General features: G+C 40.8%; 1 protein-coding gene across 1 annotated transcript; it reads right to left on the bottom strand.

Annotated features, from left to right (window-relative positions):
• Positions 1-355: 355 nt before the first annotated feature.
• On the bottom strand, positions 356-13,564 carry LOC131246535 (uncharacterized). Its single transcript, XM_058246757.1, has 4 exons — positions 13,427-13,564; positions 13,204-13,300; positions 3,116-3,473; positions 356-2,554 (listed from the first exon to the last, which is right to left on the bottom strand). The coding sequence occupies exons 3-4, from the start codon at positions 3,454-3,456 to the stop codon at positions 493-495; spliced, it is 2,403 nt and encodes an 800-aa protein (XP_058102740.1). The 5' UTR covers positions 3,457-3,473; positions 13,204-13,300; positions 13,427-13,564; the 3' UTR covers positions 356-492.
• Positions 13,565-18,133: the final 4,569 nt, after the last annotated feature.

The following is an 18,133-nucleotide window of genomic DNA, read 5'->3' as shown; positions in this document are numbered from 1 at the left end:
ACTATGAATAGTTGATGTCATTTTATATATTAGAACAACTCTTATGTAAGAGTAATCCATAATATTGTTTTGGTGGATCTCATCATATATCGACCATGCCCTAAATGGCTAAAATAAAATTAAAAAATGGATGGCCACAACCTTCATGTTTTAAAACATTTAAATCGAAACTATCGAGACTTTAGGGTTTCGATCCCAACTTTCAAATTCAAAATAGTCACTGGTCCAAATTCAGCAAATGAATGTTCTCTAATCTGATATTAGAATCATTCCATCAATTTGATTTTGATACTATGCCATCTACAGGGGAGTCCATGATTTCAACAATTCGGACCAAGGAACAAACACGGGTACATTGGCCGTCATGCATGCACTTACATTTCAAAAACTTGCAAAAAAAAGTACAAAAATCATCTATAAATACAAGGAATTAGTATTTACAACCAACTCAATAGTTTCTAAATACAATTGAAGTCAACACTAACGATTTCTCTATTCTGGCTCTCTGCATGTTGCCTTATTGTGACCAACTGCACCGCATCTACTGCAATGGAATAGCCTTAGCTTCTTATTCTGATCAAGCGGTTCTTTTCGCTTCTTTTTTGGCCAGCGGGACGGCTGGCGTGGTCGATGGATGCGGGGTGGGCGTACAATCATCTGGGTGTTGGAATCTTCACTTATAGGCTTTCCAATATCTGGTATTGGGTGGATGGATTCTGTGTATGCTAACCGGTAACAATCGACCGTGAAGTATCTTGAGCAGTAATCATACATATTCCTACCTGTTCGATCGAAAACTGCAGCTGCATGAATGCATGGCAACCCAGACATCTTCCATCTCTGGCATGTGCAATCCCATGTCTCAATGTCCACGATGTTGACCGAATCATCGCGGACTTCAAACACACTCCCTGATGAGAACAACACACTGAGTGGGCGCGAGTTGTACATCTCTAACTGTAGTCTTTGCTCCATTGAAGGTGTGAGAACTGTAGACCATGCACTTGAAGCCTCTCGACTCCTGTAAATCATTTCCATCATCTTACACCGTATCGTGTCGATCATCTGTATTATTGATAGCTCCCGCTCCTCTGATATCCAACCGTAGAACAACTCCGCAATGTTCGATGATACATGATCATACCGTGAGCCCCTAAAGAATGCATTCGACCAATGTTCGGGCTTGCTTTCCAAGAGCCACGCGGCGACATCATGTGAAACATTCCGGATGCTGTCAATGCAAGAATTGAAATTGGTGATGCCAAACGAATAAGCAGCCTGCTTAAACTCATCGACCAGTGCATCCTTCACCATCTGTGAAGGGCCCTTCAACACTCTCTTGAAGTCCTCAGTTAGGTGATGTAGAGAGTAGGCATGATAGCTGTCCTTGAAAATCTGCGGTACGGCCTCCTCCAAACCATTACATCTATCGGACACAATTGTTATGGTCTGATTCACTGACACTGCCAATTTCAATTCAGACAAAAACCAATGCCAATTATCATAAGACTCCGTATCCACTACAGCAAAGGCGATTGGAAAAATACCATCGTTCCCATCGACTGACACTGCAGCTAATAATGTCCCTTGGCATTTATCTCTTAGAGAAGTCCCGTCAAGAAGAATGAGAGGGCGGCAACCATTCTCGAACCCATGCTGCGAAGCATGGAATGAGACGAAAAAGCGGTGAAACCTCGATTCATCTGTTGTTGTCAAAGTTACAAGACTACCTGGATTTGTCTCCCTTATCCTCTCGCACAACCAAGGCAACTGATTATACGCCTCCGCCCGGGAGCCTTGAAGCTGCTCCTGGGCCATTGCCTTCCCGCGCCGCGCCTGATGATACTTGAGGCTAACTCCATACTCTCGAAATATGTCATTCGCAATGTCTCTTGGCTTATACTGTGGCATGTCCCGTACCTTGTCTTTTATAATGCTCGCAACCCAGCGCCTCGTCGCATGAGGATGCCCATCTTTGCCGACCCCACCTCCACATGTATGCACGTTGTTTATCTTCTTAATCTTGAACTTCTGCATGGTTGAGAGTCTGGAAGCATGCACCCGCCATGGGCAACCCTCAGCTTTACATTTGGCAGTCACACGGGTGCTTTCATTCTTAATATACGTGAATATGAACCCTTTAGCAATGGCGAACCTACGTAATGCATCACGGAAGTCATGGGCACTATTAAATTCTTGGCCCACATCAATGATGAATTTTTCAGTTGAACTCAATGGCCGTGGCCGCTTATTATTGCCAACGACGGCAATTGGGGCGATTAGGTCAGCAGATGTAGCCCAACTAATGTTCCTACTTACAGTCCTATCAACACCATCAGTGGCAACGGTGGCAGCAGGAGTCATTGGATCGGTGACTGTGGTTCTCCTTATGGTCCTATCATTATTGACAGTTGTAGGAATTGGGTTGATTGAATCAGTGGTCCTATCATTATTGACAGTTGTAGGAATTGGGTTGATTGAATCAGTGGCCGCAGCCCTTCTTGCAGTCCTTCTTGCAGGCCTACTTGTTGTCCTACTTGCAGCTCTGCTTGCCCTGCAAGAGCATGCATTCCATGTAATTTCATGCAAGAAGTACAATTCATGGGTCTAACCTGGGACGAATTATGTGTACAGTCCAGCACATTAGCAATGTATTGCTGACGCACAGGATCCTGTACCCAAGTGGCCATAGTTCCGTGGTAAAGACCGTTGATCACCAATGGACCCACCATGGATGGGGATGCCTTGAAAGAATTCAGATAAGAAGATCCGAACCTTTCAATCAATGGTCTACAAGTAGAAAATTAACCCAGGAAATGAAGAACACAGTCCATATTCAATGGAAAATGGTACAAAGATCAAAGGGTTAGGATCTCCCAATGTGGAGATTTTCCTCACCCATAGCAGGGCCTGTTAAAGGAATGGTAACCATGGGCATCACATGAGCAGGACCCTGCAATTCCACACAAATAGGAACTTCAAATGTGGAGATTTTCAGGGCATGCGCCATGGCAGCCGGGCCTGTGAAATCAGTGGTATTGATCACAGAATTATGTACTGACATGAGCACTACCCTGTAATTCATCAGAAACAGGAGCCAAGAAAGGGAAAATACCTGTTGTTAACTGTTTTCACAGCGTTCCAAGCAACAGCATCTCCTTCTAAAACAAAAACATCTATAGTTGCGGAATCCTCATGAAAATCAATCATGCGCTGCATATCCTTGTCATTGGATAACGTGATTGGGATACGCCTGTTACTTGGGAGGAAGTACTTGATGGATAAGGTATTCGTGTTGCAGTTACACATTTCGGCTATTTCTGACTTGAACTCATCAAATTTCATGTTGGGAAGGACCTGTATTGCATGCGCTTCTCCACCATTATATGACATAGACCCATCATCGTTTGGAACAAGCTCGCCACCAAACTGACAAATAGCTACAGTTTTCCTCATGGTCACACTGCAACTACCTGTGAATAAACATTCTACAAGAATATTAGTGTCAATTGAAAATAAGGAGACATAAAACACAAAGAACAATATGATAATTTGGGACCTATGTTTTAGTATCCAGACCATTGATCAGTGGGGACCCACCTTTGATGGACCCCTAGCATCTCCTTGAGAGAAAAATTCTAACCTTTCAGTTGGTGGCCAGCAGATAGACAGATACAAAGAGTAATAGGTCCGCATTTAACTGACAAAAGGCCTTTCTATCTGGAGACTTTTGGGTCAAGGTCCATCAATCATGAAGCTTGTTCATAAAAGCTTCAGCAGTCTGGCAAGCATTGGAGACTCGACTCATGCGTAAGCTTTACATTAAAAGAGGGCCTCCAAGGCTTTTTACCCATCTTTCTCCAAAAACTCATTGCACAGGGTGGTATGGAGACTCGCATTCAGTTGGCTATTGGGGCCAGTTCTTTTGAGCCTTGGAGATTTTGCTTCTACCTTCAAAAATATTCTTGATGTACTAATGTGCCCTCTGGATTAAGACTCAAGCCAATGCCTGGCAGTCTATCCATGGTTAAAAGACTCAGCAACTCAACCCAACTCATTCGAGCCTCAGTCAAGTTGGGACTGAATCAGCATCCCTCGCTCAAGTGATGGCCCACTTTTTTGTTAAAATATTAATCCACAAAAAGTGATTTTTCTTTTTAACCAATTAAATCATTCCATTCTTTCCTTCAGTCAACCATAACTTGAGAATCAGCATCCCTCGCTCAAGTGATGGCCCACTTTTTTGTTAAAATATTAATCCACAAAAAGTGATTTTTCTTTTTAACCAATTAAATCATTCCATTCTTTCCTTCAGTCAACCATAACTTCACAACACCACCATCCATCAACCACGGGCGATCAGCACTGAGCCTCATTGTCCATCAAGGGTCTGGAGTCCGGTTATTCTCTCCATATAGGTGGTGAACATAATCCCATGATTGGAATGATGATGAGGATAGTGGTGACATAGACGATGATGGTGATGACATGATGATTAAGCCTATTCATTAATCGAATTGGATTGGGCTTTGTTTAAGAGCCCATTGGCCTCGACTGCGCCTACCTTTGCTTGCCCCATTTAGGGTTTCAAGGACCACTTTTTTGTTAAAATATTAACCTACAAAAAGTGGTTTTTTACTTCTTAACCATTTAGGTCATTCCTTTCTTCCCTTAGCGGCTGTTTGATTTTTGAGGGACTGGTGGAAATATGTGACCACTACGTTCGTTTGGTAGACAGTGTAATTGCCGAGGTAAGGCGGTAGTGTAATCGAGATTACCTGCATATATGCATTGGTGATTTCCAAGGGAAATCCCTGCGGGATTTGGGTGAAAGTCTCGAGGATTGGACAGGACACTCGAACAAAATCAGTGGTCCGCGGAAGCACGTCTCCTTCATTCAACCTTTATATTCCCTTTGTATCCATTTTACAACGTCATCCATCCGCTCCCATTCCATCGCAGGTATGTCTTCATCCTTTCTGCCGAAAACGATTTCACCATGTTTGGGTCATCTGCTTCACGAAATGAGATGGAGAGAACAACTTATACTTAGCTAACCGAATCCTCTTCTTCCTCTTCACGGGTGAGCAAGAGTGGAGTTTTCAACCATCGCTCCACCGGTCCTCAAGGCGGAGCTCTAAAAATACATGACGTCACAACAATCTCTCCGCCCTTCACAGGTATGCCCATGATAGCAATATCTCCCCACTCCACCGCCTTCGATCTACCTCATTTTTATAAAAATACTCCTTACAATGACCGGGAATAATGGATAAACAGGCGTGGGTATTTGTGATCTACTCCGATCCGATGATGGAATGGGAGTGGATGGGGATTTGGCTATGGTGAGAATTCCTGCGACAATCATATTAGGTGGGGCGTACTGTCATGTTATTCGACAATCCTCCCCGTCCATCCAATTATCTCCAAATCATGCCAGGACATGTGTCTAAAAATGGTCGAAATCCAAAACTCATGTGGGAGTTGAAGAGGCATATCCAAGGCTCAAGCGGGCCACACCACAGGGAGGCAGTGGTGATGAGGATGCAAAAGTTGAAACCTTCCTAAGGCCCAGCGTGATGTTTATTTTCCATCCAGCTTGTTCATAAGGTCCCACAGACAGGAAAACACAAATATCAGCTTCATCCAAAACTTATGTGGCCCATTAAGAAGTTTTCAAGGGTAGTCATCCAACCCCACTGTTTCCTGTGGTGTGGGCCACTTGAGTCTTGGATCTACCTCACTTTAGGTCTCATGTCTTAAAATGATGTGTTAAAATGGACAGATGGTGTGGATAAAACATATACATCACGGTGGGCCCACGGAGGCCCCAATCCAGGCAGGCGGGCGTAGGACGCAATCCTAGCACGCGTATTGCAAAGTGCTTTGACTCGCTCATGCGATCCTTTTGTAATCCCCCACGGTAAACCTATGGAAGTGAAGCCCTCTGAATTCTTCATAGCATCGAACAAATAAAGCATGCTATTGATACGAATTTGATATCGAAATGTAAGTAAATATTGTGTAGTAGATGTTGGATATGCTCATTCTCCTGATTTCATGGCTCCATATCGTGGTGTACAGTATCATCTCAATGAGTATTGTATAGGTCAGAAACCATCAAACACTCGGGAATTATTCAATTACCGTCATGCACAACTACAGAACGTTATAGAAAGATGCTCTGGAGTATCGAAAGCCAGATTCTCAATTCTCAAGATAGCTCTACAATATCCCGTGTCCACTTAAGTGAAGATAATGCTTGCTTGTTATGTATTACACAAATTCATAAAGATGTCAGGAGATGAAGACATGGTTGACTTCGACGGGTCGTCGACTAGTGGTGCCGATAGTGTGACCCCTTCACCTATAGAAGTATCCTTATTGGATGAAGGTCTTATGCTACCGAATGTCACCCCACATGAAAGAGATGAGTGAGAGAGAAAATGCGATGAAATTGCATCCAGAATGTGGAACCATTCTCATCCAGTGAGTCACATGAATTAGATTCTTTGTAATAAGAAGAACATGTACCGAAGTTCTTGAAGTAGCAATCAGGAAATGACTTGCTAGATTACTCATGTTGTTCATGCTTATTTTTGACTAATTAACATACCTACTGTTAACGACTTTTTTTGGATATGCTTCCACTACTAATTATTTTCATGGACGCAATTTATCATCTTTAAATGACACATATTTCATTTACAATTCCCGATTCATCTTCTTGTAGATTGCGGGGGACCCAAGCGGCAACATGTCACCCAACAAACGATCCGTTATGTTAACTCCCATGAAAAACCCTATGGCATCACTTACAAGTACCCCTCGGAGAACACCGAGAAAGTATACTGCGAAGTACGAATAGATCACCTGACAACAGTCATATGGTGGTATTCTTCATTAGACGGATGATATGGACGGCATCCTAATCAATGGATTGATGGAGCTGGTATTTGCGGGATGAAAAAGTGGGACTGGATTTAAGAAAGAATCGTATATGGGAATCGTTGACAACATGAGGTTGAAGTTAGGTCTAAAGATCAACAATGACAATGTTAAAAATCACATTCGTACAGTGAAAAAAAATAAAATAACTTCAGTGTGAGAGATTTGCGCAATGCGTCTGGATTTGGATGGGACCCTGAGTTACAAATTGTCGTCGCTTCAGATGAAGTATGGATAGACTACATTAAGGTAAGGGTGGTTATATAACGTACTAACCTTTACGTTACATGCAAATAAGTTTAAATTTCATAATGCATTTGTAATAGTAATGATGGGTTATTTTTTGTATTGTTACTAGTCCCTTCCAGATGCTGCTCAATTTCGTGGCAAACCAATGCCAAGGTACGATGATCTTGAGTACATATTTAGAAACGACAGAGCTACCGGTAAAGCATGTGCGACTGGCAATATGCCCCCGGCTCTAGTACTATGAGATGGAGAAATACCGAGGTTTCGTCAACCCACACTGTCGATCTTAATGACGACATTAACACAATATCTTCTGAAGATCTTGGGGACACTACACTGGATATACATTGGTCATATGACAGCTATAGAGGTAATAATATTCTACATCCGAGTCCAACACAGAATGGGAATGCCTCTGATAACACCAACAAACTATGCACAAACGTCCTTTAAATGTGCGGTCCATCTCCATTCAGCAACATCCTGACAAACAAAATTCTCTTTTCTTTGGAAAAGTTATGAAATGTAGCCCCAAACGATTCTTCTTTAGACAGTAACTTCATCGCCCACAATACCTCATCAGCTGTCAATCCCTCTAACTCTTTCAAAGTTGGAATAATCCGTGACATCCGCCCAAAGTCCATACCCTTGTTGATTGATATTGTAATTGACTTCATCGCTCCCCCAATGTCGACCATCCCACTGCCAATCAAATCAACCGGATGCTCCACTCTCGCTCACTTCTTAGAATTAACCATGCTGTTGGTGTTATCAAAGGCATTCCCATTCTGTGTTGGACTCGGATGTAGAATATTATTACCTCTACGGCTGTCATATGACCAATGTATATCCAGTTTAGTGTCCCCAAGATCTTCAAAAGATATTATGTTAATGTCGTCATTAAGATCGACAATGTGGGTTGACGAAACCTCGGTATCTCTCCATCTCATAGTACTAGAGCCGGAGGGCATATTGTCAGTCGCACATGCTTTATCAGTAGCCCTGTCATTTCCGAATATGTACTCAAGATCATCGTACCTTGGGATTGGTTTGCCACGAACTTGAGCAGCATCTGAAAGGGACTAGTAACAATACAAAAAACAACCCGTCATTACTATTGCAAATGCATTATGAAATTTAAACTTATTTGCGTGTAACGTAAAGGTAAGTATGTCATATAACCACCCTTACCTTAATGTAGTCTATCCATACTTCATCTGAAGCGACGACGATTTGTAACTCAGGGTCCCATCCAAATCCAGACGCATTGCGCAAATCTCTCACACTGAAGTAATTCTTTTTCACTGTACGAATGTGATTTTTAACGTTGTCATTGTTGATCTTTAGACCTAACTGCAACCTCATATTGTCAATGATTCCCATATACGATTCTTTCTTAAATCCAGCCCCACTTTTTCGTCCTACAAGTACCAGCTCCATCAGTCCATCAATTAGGATGTCATCTATATCATCCGTCCAACAAAGAATACCACCATATGACTGGTTCTCAGGTGATCTGTTCGCACTTTGCAGTATACCTTCTCGGAGTTCTCCAAGGGGTACTTTAGGTGATGTCATAGGATTTTTCGGGGGAGTTGACATAACAGATCGTTTGTTAGGTGACATGTTGCCGCTTAGGTCCCCCGCAATCTACAAGAAGATGAATCGGGAATTGTAAATGAAATATGTGTCATTTAAAGATGATAAATTGCGTCCATGAAAATAATTAGTAGTGGAAGCATATCCAAAAAAAAGTCATTAACAGTAGATATGTTAATTAGTCAAAAATAAGCATGAACAACATGAGTGATCTAGCAAGTCATTTCCTAATTGCTATTCAGAAACTTCAGTACATGTTCTTCTTATTACAAAGAATCTAATTCATGCGATTCACTGGATGAGAATGGTTCCACATTCTGAATGCGAATTCATCGCGTTATCTCACCAACTCATCTCTTTCATGTGGGGTGACATTCAGAAGCACAAAAGATTAATCCAACAAGGATACTTTTATAGGTGAAGGGGTCACACTATCAACACCACTAGTCGACGACCCGTCGAAGTCGACCATGTCTTCCTCTCCTGATATCTTTATGAATTTGTGTAATACATAACAAGCAAGCATTATCTTCACTTGAGCAGACGCAGGATATTGTGGAGCTGTCTTGAGAATTGAGAATCCGGCTTTCAATATTCCAAAGCATCTTTCCATAACGTTCCGTAGTTGTGCATGGCAATAATTGAATAATTCCCGAGCGTTTGATGGTTTCCGACCTGTACGATTGGGGCCATGAAACCAGGAGAATGAGCATATCCAACATCTACTACATAATATCTACCTACATTTCTATATCAAATTTGTATCAATAGCATGCCTTATTTGTTCGATGCTATGAAGAATTCAGAGGGCTTCACTTCCATGGGTTTACCATGGGGGGATTACGAAAGGATCACGTGAGTCAAAGCACTTTGCAATATGCATGCATCTGATGCGGAACCCTCTCATCCCGCTAGGACGTAGACAAACTTCATGTCAAATTTACAAGCTGCTATAACGTTTTGGGATATGACTCCTCTATTTCGATAGATTGCACTATCCTCAAATGCTACAAAAGCAGGAATATGTATCTCATCTATCACTCCAATATAATCCCAATTCAAACTTTGACAAATGTTAGAGAATTGGACCTTCGTATTGAAATAACCATAGGACCTACACAATTGCATAAATATATGTGTTTTCTTACTTGAAAGTACTTACTCCAATTTGGGTTTGACAAAATCTCGACCGGGATTTCAAGGGTAGGTAGTAGGACAAAATCTGCATAAAGAGAAACGATTGCATCCAATACTCGATTAAAGTATCGGCTAACAGTTTTGCCAGACCTTACGAATCAATGTCCAATCACTCGGTTTTAGACATTGTGACTTAATGTATGGAGGAACATGACAAGTTGTTCTTCCATACTTACATGTTTCCCATCGGTCAACAAACCCTTGTCTCAAAGAATGGAGCAGAGATTGAAGAACGTAGTCTTCTTCATCCATAGTTGCGAATGCAATCAGTCTTCCTTGCCCTAATAATCCCGTTGATAATACGGACACGGTCATAATCAGCGGACTTAGGAGGGTTACGAAAGAGGTAAGTGCAGCAATACTCCCCTGCTGCTATTGCAGCAAATTCCGCCCCCAATATTAATGCAAAGAATTCCAAGTCTTCATCCGTCCAGCCGCTCCCGGCCATTTTGCTTCGCTTCGCTCTGTATAGCATCCATGTGAATTTGATCAGAACGGTGACATTATATTTAAATGTTGTCATCTATACCATAAAAGTCTAATTAATTTGTAAAAGGGTTACTATTTGAACTTGTCAATTTGATTGATCCTACTTAAATGCCTCGATTTGTGTAGTGAGCGTAAAGGGTTATAGAAATTTAGAAGTAGCTGTTTAGTCCAAGTTGGCTTTGTACAGGCGGACTGGGATGGTAAGCTTATCAGTTATCACCAGGTTCCAGGACCTACTTCTTCATAAACTATTGATAGGAAAGTTTTGCAATTTTTTTTTTCGCATCCTTACATGAAAAAAAAAAAAGAGTGGTAAACTTCCTAATCATATCTGTTCATGAACCTAAATATGTGTATATGTACAATTTGCAACCTTTTTTGCAAATTTCACTTGGAAGTAAGGATTTCATCTGCGATATATAAATAAAAGAAAACAAGTAAACCAAAAAATCTATCAGGTCTATCGCTATATTTCTGATCATGTTAACTAGTGTGTAGACGTCTGCAAGTTATGTGGGTCCCATCATGTAAGGCCCACCCCCACAGCACATGATATTGTCCGCTTTGCCGAAGCTCACGGATTTAAAACGCGTCATGCTGGTTAAGGAAGGAACCCAACTTATAGGCACTACAACTTCGAACGATGCTTCCGATGTGGGACAAAGTTCCACCTTCACTGTATGCATAGTAGCCTGCTAGCCACCTTGGAGCCCGCCCAAATGTGCGCCCGCCCACATGTGACCACAGTGACGGGGCGTCACACATCATGAGGTATGTGTTATATCCAAAAGGTCCATCCATTTGTCCAGCTCATCTTAAGGCTTGAGCCAAAAAATAAACATGATCTAAAGATCAAGTGGACCATACGAAGAAAAGCAGTGGTAGATTGAACGTCTACCTTGAAATCCTTTTGGGGAAAACAAAAGTGTTGGATCAGTATGATTTGCAGAACTGTCACATCACACGTTCTTCTTTGGTAGTTGGAGCGAAAAACGGCAATTCCTGGAGTTGAAGAGTTTTGCTCGGATACATCTCGACGTATTGACCTACCATACATCTCGGCTTTATTTCAATGAATCCGAGTCATCTTCCAATGACCCAAGCCATTATTATGATTAATCTAACTTTTTTTAATGGAAACAAATATAAACAAAAGATCTTATTTGAATTATTTCAACCTTTTGATAACTTGGCTCTTGCTAATCCTTGTATAATTAAAGGTTGGAAACATCCAATCTGAGAGTTCTTTTCTGATCACCATCACATGAACAGTCTAGATAATTGAAAAGGGGACCAAAATCAACAACTAGACTCTCGACGTATGTTATTGCGGTACATCTGGATGTATTCAGCATACCTCCTTGATGATCCCATCTGCAAAAGTCCACACCTGCCAGTATGGTGTGAACCAGTCATCCCATCAACCGGGGCTTCCGATTCGTGAATATGGTGGCCCTCGCCATGTCGATGACTTGTCCCAAAGATCAGACAAACAACTAATTGGTAGGGACAATACTGAAAACCATGGACGGTTTAAAAAGAGAAGGTTTCGAATCCCAGCGGTTGGACCGGTGACTACCCACGTGGTGGATGACTTCTAATTTGTCATGTGCATGCAAAATCTAAGACGTACAAAAGGTTGGACCCATTACTAAGGACCAGGTTGGACAAAAATCAGCCACGTCTACTCATTTAATGGACCATATTTGTATTTTGTGATATATCAATGGATAATCATTGTTTTCTATGGTGTGTCCCACCTGATGATTATGGGCTGATTTTTATTTTATTTTTTTGCACAAACTGATCCTCATGGTGGGGCTAACATGTTGGAAGGGTTGGATGTCACATGCACATTAAAAGTTGGAACTCACCCACTGGGTGGACACTGATAAGATCCAACCCATTGGACTGGAAACCTCCTCGCTCATTACTTACAAATGCTCTACATTCTTTGTTCACATGGCCCACCAATTCGGTTCGCCAATCTAAATTTTTAATCGGGTCATTTTGATACAGCCTCTGATTTGCATGAGGCACGGATTGCATCCTACGCCTGCCAGGATTGGGGCCTCCGTGGGCCCGCCGTGATGTATATGTTTTATCCACACCATCTATCCATTTTAAAACATCATTTTAAGACACGAGACCTAAAGTGAGGCAGATCCAACACTCAAGTTGGCCACACCACAGGAAACAATGGGGATTGGATGACTACCCTTGAAAACTTCTTAAGGGGCCACAGAAGTTTTGGTTGAAGCTGATATTTGTGTTTTCCCATCCGTGGGACCTTATGAATAGGCTGGATGGAAAATAAACATCACAGTGGACCCTAGGAAGGTTTTAACGGTTACATCCTCATCACTGTTGCCTCCCTGTGGTGTGGCCCACTTGAGCCTTGGATATGCCTCTTCAACTCCCACATGAGTTCTGGATTTCAACTATTTTTAGACACATGTCCTGGCATGATTTGGAGATAATTGGATGGACGGGGAGGATTGTCGAATAACATGATAGTACGCCCCACCTAATATGATTGTCGCGGGAAGTTCTCACCATAGCCAAATCCCCATCCGCTCCCATTCCATCGTCGGATTGGAGCAAATCACAAATACCCATGTCTATTTATCCATTATTCCCGATCATTGCAAGGAGTATTTTTATAAAAATGAGGCAGATCGAAGGCGGTGGAGTGGGGAGATATTGCTATCATGGGCATACCTGTGAAGGGCGAAGAGATCGTTGTGACGTCACGTATTTTTAGAGCTTCACCCTGAGGACTGGTGGAGCGATAGCTGAAAACTCCACTCTTGCTCACCTGTGAAGAGGAAGAAAAGAAGAGGATTTAGTTAGCTAAGTATAAGCTATTCTCTCCATCTCATGTTGTGAAGCAGATGACCCGGACATGGTGAAATCGTTTTCGGCAGAAAGGAAGAAGACAAACATGCGATGGAATGGGAGCAGATGGATGACGCTGTAAAATGGATACGAAGGGAGTATAAAGGTGGAATGAAGGAGATGTGCTCCTGCGGACCACCGATTTTGTTCGAGTGTCCTGTCCAATCCTCGAGACTTTCACCCAAATCCCACAGGGATTTCCCTAAATCACCAACGCATAGATGCAGGTAGTCTCAATTACACTACCGCCTTACCTCGGCAATTACACCATCTACCAAACGAACGCAGTGGTCATAATGACCCATTTCAGGTCATTTCCACCAGTCCCTCAAAAATCAAACAGCCCCTTAATGATGACAATGACAACGACGACAATGACCATTATGATGATGTCTGTACATATTGATTGTTCACCCACAACTGCATGAGGTAAACATGTTACTTGAAATTAAACCGTCCAAATGATGGGTCCACTATGGATGGATCATAAACAAATAAATAAAGTGAAATTATACTTTAAATGGAAGATATGGGTACATGATGGAAGTGTTTTTCATTTAATTTCAATTACAGGATAGAAAATTGTTTTCTAAAACATGGTTCAAAACTATTCTAAATTAGCAAATTATGTTTAACAAACTGATTTTTATATCAATCTGATTTTTGAGTTGCAATTAAAGTTGTTTTGATTCAACTAAGGAGTAGGTTGTATATTGCTTTCTAGTCCTAGGAGCAGTAGTTCTAGGGATTGACTCATGCTTGCTTTAGCTCAACTTGGTCTCTGGAAGTCACTCATGGCGGGTCTCAGTCGGAGGTTTTCGGCGAGTTGGGTAGGATTGGGACCTTGGGATAGCATATCCATTCCATAAATAGAATCATATAGGCCTTCAAACTCTCGAGAGGTTGGACTAGTCTACCTAAGACATATACCAAAGTGACGGTGACCTCCACACTTGCATTGATGGGTCGAGTTCCTCTACCAACTCGCCTAGTCTAGTTTGATTTCTAAATTCTGCAAGACGGATTACCTGCGGAAATTTCATATTGGAAAGTTTTCAAAAAAAAAATAAAATTTGACAATAGTTTTTTATTATAAGTTTTTCTAGTCTTATTTTTTACAAGTTCCAAAGTTGTTTATATAGCCAAACTAAGTAATGCAGGGGCATTTTCACACCGGGCTCGAGTGGGGTAGCCTGTGGGATGCGGGGACACACTCGAGGTGAGCGGCCCTTGTGAGGCGGGTGGCTCGTGTGAGGCGGTACCCATGCGATGTGAGGCCCATGAGGGGGGTTCAGACGAGGTCCTAAGATTGCTATGTGAGGCCTAGGCTATGAGATAAAGGGATTAATTAGACAAAAATGGGTTTAAAATAATCCTAAGAAGCAAAATTTCTAAAGTAAAGGATAAATGGAGAAAACTTGAAAACAGCCCCCGAAAAGGAGAATTATATGTTTGTAATGGCCCCAGGCTGTTACGGGACGTCATAACGGACTGTCACAGTCCAAAATTTTGTGACACGGCCCATTATGGCCACATATCGCATAACAGCCCACGGCATTTCCATTATGTAACAGTTTTTACATACCATTGTTTAATACCTTGATCCAAACAGCCCCTAAGGGTTAACCAAGGACTCTGTCCTTTAAACACCTAAGGGGTTGTTTGAATGCTTGTAAAGTTTTAAGTTGTAGACACTTTACACCTAAAAAGGGTTTCAGGTGTAAACTGTTTACATGCTGTCGTGTTTGGCTTTTGAGTGGTAATATGTTTACAAATAAACAAATTATGTGTTTGGCTAACTTGTATAATGTTTAGAATATATAAATGAGGTATTGACCAAGGCATTCCGTAATGGTAACAGTAGCCATAACAACCACCACTGTTACCTTTACGACATGGGTTGTGGCGACCATTACAGCCCCCACAATGGCCTTTATAGTCCCTTTTTTTATTGAAAAAAAAAAAAACCTGAAAAAACCTATATCAGCCCCGCAATGGACCGTTATGGGGCCATTACAGCCTTCGCATGGGGCATAACGAGCCGTTTCAGGGGTTGTAACAGCCATTACGGATCAGTTTTTCCATAACGGCTATTACGACCCTATAACATGTGACAATTGACACCATTACCTTTACCTAACGGCCATTATGGCACACCATGGAATTGACACCACAGAGAGCTTGGAGCAGTAAATCCTGCCAAAATCGGCATATCATATAAAATGGAGTTGATTTTATTTTTATTTTTTTATTAACTTATTTTTGCCCTAGGAGAGCATCAAAGCAAGCACGTGGTAGACAGATTTGCTGTTCTGCACCCATCACAGTGGCCCCAAATGCAATCTGAAAGTTTACTAGTGGACGGCTCATCCTTCCTTCTCGTGTGATCCATTTGACGATCAATCAAGCTGTTTTTTTGGGGACATATGAGAGCATCAAAGAAAGCACGTGATGGAGAGATGGGATGTACCTTACACATTATAGTGGACCTTACTCATCATTAGTGTGTAGCAACCATTGTGTTCTATTATGTATAATATCTTTTTAGCCATAAAGACTATACCTATAATCTGAAACATGACTTCTTGCCAGGTTTCAAATTACAACTAAAAGTTGTAATGTGGTTATAGCTTATAAAGACTTTATAGGAAAATGCAAGTATCCAAACAACCCGTGTAATCCCCTTACAACTTAAGGATTTTATAGGCATCCAAACGACCCCTAGGATTTTGAATGAGGGTTGGATGAAAGAAAATCCTAGAACATGAAAGAAAATAAAGATTTCGAATGACCCCTAACCCTAAACCCTAATATTTCCTAATAAAAAATAAAACACAAGAATAGAAAGTAAAAGATCAGTCTCTTGAATGAAGGTTGCAGTTGGCTTGGGTCTTAAGAAAAATAATTTGTGACTATTCAGTTTTCTACTCTTATAAAATTTCCAAAATTCATGAAATAAAACTAGTGAGCTCTTACATTCATATACAACACAGAAGAGCCCCATTTCGTGATTTTTGGAAGTTCTACTAACCGTGGAAATTCCAAATTTTCAAGGAGAATCTCACATTCTAACAATCCTAAATCAGCCAAAAAAAAAACTAGAAAATCTCTATACCCTAAATCCCGAATTCATACAAAAAACCTAACTGCCTGTTTGGGTGCCACTTAAAAATGAATTCATCTCATTTCAGCTAATCTTAATTATGTATTAGAGATAAAGACCATTAGTTATCAAGATTATTTTTAAAACTAGGTTTGGTTCATGATTTTTGGTGCAACCAAACTGCTATGATCCAATATTTAAAGAATTTCATGATATTTGCTGCAACCAAACTGTTACAATCCCAATGGTTTAAAGAACCTAGCTTGATGTGTCCCATTGGTGAATTGGTTAGGTTCTTAACAATTAGTATCAGAGCCAAACAAGTGTCTTGTGTTCGAATCACAGAAGGGGCAACTTGTGAAAAGGGCAACCTGGCCGCCAGTGGAAAGGCTACCTGGATAACCATAGTGCAACAGCCATGCCCTCTCCAAGTGGACAAGGGCTAGTGGAATCAGCTATCTGGAAAACAGGTCAGAGTGAGGGTCGCCACAAAGTAGGCCACTACCGAGCATGGCAGAATTTTACAATCCCAACAGTTTAAAGAGCCTAGCTTGAAATGTTCCATGAGTCTTGGGGCTTGTGGTGTAATAAGGGTGAGGTTCTTAACACAATCACACCCTTAATCATACCAAAAAGAAATATAATCTCTAATACATTATGATTAAGGAAAATAGGATAACTCATTTTTAAATGGCACCCAAAATAGGCCCTCAGATTTTCAGAAATTCCTAAAACCCTTAACTAAAGATCAGAACAACCCTACAAATTTCTGGATATGACGGAATAAGTAGCCCCATTCCACGATTTTCAGATATTTTAATAACAAATTTTTTATTAAAAAAAATCACTTTTTTCTTTTTTTTCTTTTTTAATCCTTTTTTGGTAAACTGGCATTAGAACAAATACCGAATGCTCATTCTAAACTGGAAAAGACCTAAATTAATAAATTTACAGAAATGCCCTAAGCCTAAACCGAATATCAGAATAAACCTACAATTTCTAGAAAATTGTAAATTCCTATGCCCTAAATCTCCAAAGAAACTCCTATATTTCCAGAAAACCCAAAATCCTAAATGAGAAGAAAAAAAAAAATCCAGAAAACCCAAAACTCTAAATAAGAGGTAAAAAAAAAAAAAACTAAATTTTCCAGAAAACCCAAAACCCTAAATGAGAAATAGATAAATAAATAAAATTTCCAGAAAAACCCCGTAACTTTGCAGATAATTTCTAGAAACGCCTTAAACCAAAAATTTCCAGAATATATAACCCTAAACCAGAAGAAAGAAAGAAAAAAAAAATAGTAAAATTTCCTGAAACGCCAAACTAAACCCTAAAAAAGCCTTAAAACTTTCAGAAAAAACCCTCAGCCATAACACCTAAACAATTTCATCCATGTTCTAATAAATGATTAAAAGAATGGAACAAAATCCCCCTCTTTGCCCAAGTAAAATTGGATCTAACTGAAAAAAGAAATTAAAAAGGGATCAAACTGTCAAAAAATGAAATAGAAATTTAAAACGGCAGGGAACGTACCGGCGAAGAGAGCTTTTATTCCGGAAGAGTGTAAGAAACCACGGGGACTTTTCAGCAAAACAGAGGGAGGGAGGAGGGGTTATGTTTTCGTTTTTTTCTTTTCTTTTACTCAAAAAA

The sequence above is a fragment of the Magnolia sinica genome, chromosome 5 (assembly GCF_029962835.1).
Source record: "Magnolia sinica isolate HGM2019 chromosome 5, MsV1, whole genome shotgun sequence".
Classification (NCBI taxonomy): domain Eukaryota; kingdom Viridiplantae; phylum Streptophyta; class Magnoliopsida; order Magnoliales; family Magnoliaceae; genus Magnolia; species Magnolia sinica.
Note: the sequence above shows the minus strand (reverse complement) of the source record. Positions and strands in the feature narration are given on the sequence as shown.